General features: G+C 40.0%; 1 protein-coding gene across 2 annotated transcripts in view; it reads left to right on the forward strand.

Moving 5' to 3' along the window:
* The first annotated feature begins 1,206 nt into the window (after positions 1-1,206).
* The window catches only part of LOC130187281 (interactor protein for cytohesin exchange factors 1-like), an 8,054-nt gene continuing 5,850 nt past the window's right edge, over positions 1,207-3,410 (forward strand). Inside the window, exons 1-2 of one of the 2 annotated variants that reach the window (XM_056404725.1) lie at positions 1,207-1,402; positions 3,343-3,410. The exon at positions 3,343-3,410 is cut by the window's right edge and continues 104 nt beyond it. In XM_056404725.1, coding sequence (XP_056260700.1) covers positions 3,356-3,410 — 55 coding nt within the window. In that variant the 5' untranslated portion in view covers positions 1,207-1,402; positions 3,343-3,355. The remainder of the gene's footprint in view (positions 1,403-3,342) is intronic. The other variant, XM_056404726.1, reaches the window with a different exon arrangement.

The raw sequence follows: 3,410 nt of genomic DNA on the forward strand, positions 1-3,410 counted from the left end.
CTTGAGTTGCTGTTGTTTTGTCAGATTGATTTATTTGGCTACAAAGAGCAGTAAGCAAGTTCAATGTAAAATCCATCAGCAGGAATAAAAAAAGTCAGTAACTACATAATAAACATAAGGAGTCCATTATTAAATAGTATCATATACAGTTGCATTAACAAGATTTTGTTGTTGAGTTGCTGAACCACAATTAAGATTGAGATTAAGATTAAGTAATGTGTTATAATGACTTTAATGTCGCTGGTGTGAAGAGCCATGTTCAAGTCTGAGCCATTTCAAAACCACAGTGCTCTATCTAGTGGAGGATGTCGGAACTACACTGAAAAAAAACAACTCCATTAGCTTTAAGTTCTAACCTGTGTACAGTGGCTTCACTTTCTGCACACTCAATTGTTCTGTAGACTTAATTTTTTCTACACTCAGTAACCCTTAATGACCAAGTCAAATCATGTTTTAGAATTTTTTGCACCCTTATTAAAAATCAAATTCTGAAAAGTCTCATTTACACAAGTCTTCAGACCCTTTGCTGCGTCTCTAAGCTGTGGTCGGCTGCTTCCTGTTTACTTTGATTGTCTTTGAGCTTTGTCTACAACTTGTCTGGAGTCCACCTGTAGTAAATTGAACTGACTGGACACACTTTAGAAAGACGTGGCAGCATCATGGAGTGGTGGAGCTTCTCAACAGCAGGGACGGGGAGGCTGGTCAGAACTGAGGGAAGGATGGATGCAAACACAGAGAGGTCCTTGAAGAAAACCTGCTCCAGAATGGCAAAAGACCTGAGACTGGGACGACCTTTCAGCTCCACAGTGACCTGAAGCCAAGACGAGACTGGAGAGGCTTCAGGACAAGTCTGACTGTTCTTGATTCAAAGTCCAGACTCTCAAATTGTCAGTAAAGCTTCATGTACCTGAATACTACTGAGAATCCAGACCAACCTTCCCATAGCAACACTTTTTACTGCATGGTAGATTAAATGTAAGGTAGCCACCGAGCCATTATAAGACAGTTGTGTGTTTGCTGTGAACTGTCAGTGGCAGTGACAGTCTCTCTCTCTCTTGCTCTCTGACACCACGACTCTGCACCAACAACAAAAACTATAAACCTCTAATAAACAAATGATTATTTGAACAACTGCAGCTGCAGAAATGTTTTATTTTTTGGAAACAAAGAGGAAGTTTCAGAGCAACAGATGAGAGCAGAAGGATTATAAAGAACATGTGAAACAGGAAGGATGCCGCTGAGTCGATGTGGCGTCCGTGTTCTTGCATGTGTGAGTGTGATTTAGACTCTGTGGTCTGTCTCCGGGTTGTCGTTTCAATTCTCACAGACGAACTGAAGTTCCTCCTCCGCCGAGCGTCAGTCTGCTGTTGACACACCGAGCTGCTGGATGTCCAGGCTGCAGGTAAGACAATAAGTCAGGTTGATTCTCTGAGAGCAGCAATCAAAGGTCACTTTAATGTAACTTTCTACAGAAGAAACACTTCCTGTAAGAAGTGCTGACAGTGAGGTCTGTAGATCATCAGAGCAACAGGGTCTCTGAGATGAAATACTGACTCTGCATAGTTTTGCATGAAGGTGCACTGTATAAGATTTGACTTTATGTTATTTATGAGAGTTTTTATTGTTGTTCTCCCCATTTACAACATTCGATCTGCAGGGGAACTAAACTGCGAGCGTCAGTGTTACGGTTCACACAATAACAAAACACCAAACACAACAAGCACAAAGACAGTGAAGTGTCATAAATGAAAAGTGACGTCACATTTGTAAATTTATATTTTGTTTCCTTGAAAAAAGGAATAAGTTCATCAGATGTGACATCAGGTCCATTTCATAGCTTTTCTGGAGCTTTTGATCGTATCACATGGTCTTTACCTGCAGATGGAGTTTGCTCAGTTGTCGTGGATTTGCAGATGTTCATATTTCTGTCTTTATTATGTTTTTGGGTCGTCTGTACATCTGTCTGATTGTAACTTGTTGGTCAAAGGTCAAAGGTCAGTGTGACCTTACAAAACACTCAATAACTCAAAAAAAATTGTGTACTAGTTATAATAAAATACACTTCACACCTTTTATTAACGTACGCACATGCGCGCGCACGTGCGGGTGTGAGAGAGTGATTATAGGTCAGATATGGTCGAAAGTTCCAGAACAGCTACTAAATGAACCTTGTGGTCAGAGGCCGGTTTCACAAAGATTTGTAACTACAAAGTTTGTTGTAACTAACATCTAAAGTCTTAACTCGTATTATATCGTACTATATATTGTGTTTGTGAAATGATCTTAACTTGCATTAGACTAATCTAAGAGCACGATGCAGTTTGGTCTAGACTGAGCTTTAGAAAAGCCCGGTAGGTTTGTAGACAGACACACAGATGTGGTTTACTCTGACAATAAAAGGTTTCCAGGAGACACACATGGACCATGTGAGATTGTGGTCTGCAGAATTGAGGCCAGAGGTCCATTTAACATCGTCCACAAACACAAAAACACAAATAGAAAACTGCCTCTGTGCAAGGGGGGGGGGGTAGTTCGGTACAACTTTACCTTTTGCAGTGGACATTACATGAAGCTAAGGTAACTCAAGGCAGCTCTACTGTTCTCAATCCTTCTACACTAAAAGGTTATTTTAATAAAACATAAAAGTAATTTACAACGATAAAATACCCATCAGCCATGAATACATAAAAACAAATGTTTTATAATCCTCCCAAAAATACTTAAAATCCTCAAAATATTTATACAGCAACAAAAAAAAAAACCATATCATTGTCCTTCCTATTATCATTCTTTATCTGCTCCAAGTTTCAGGCCTACAGTTACCATGATGCTTTGCTTCTGTAAACAAGACTTATTATGTCGTCAGAGTCAGTGAATTGGCTGTGGACTACAGTTTGTTGAGCTCAGTATTTTTAGCCTATATTTGTTTACACTCTAGCAAACTAGCATTATTAAAAATATGCTGAATTAGCCATCAGCACTTCCTGTTCGAAGTTCAACCATTAATATACAAACAGCTACCACTGGATTACTTAGATACAGAAGTAAACTGTAACGATTCTTAGGCAAGTTCTGCTATAAGGAGCGTCTATTTCTATGGTTTCTAAGTGCATTTGTGGATATTTATTCACAATGGACGTAGGTAGATAATGATAGAAAGGGAAGTGCAAGTCACACTGAATCTAAAAATATGTGTATTATGTCTGTGTGTTCAGATTTGACTGAGTTATGACTCAGAGAAGGAGTCTGATTTTTGGCGCGATTTTTTAGGTGCTAATGTGCTACCTGCCGCACAGCCTGAACCTTTGAGCCAAGCTGCTCTCTGCCGTCTCCCCTCTACAGGTCGACTGCAGCCATGAGTCGGCGGCGTGTTTCGGTCAAAGACCTGGGTGTGGTGGACTGTGAGGGCT

This window comes from Seriola aureovittata, chromosome 19 (assembly GCF_021018895.1).
Source record: "Seriola aureovittata isolate HTS-2021-v1 ecotype China chromosome 19, ASM2101889v1, whole genome shotgun sequence".
Lineage (NCBI taxonomy): Eukaryota > Metazoa > Chordata > Actinopteri > Carangiformes > Carangidae > Seriola > Seriola aureovittata.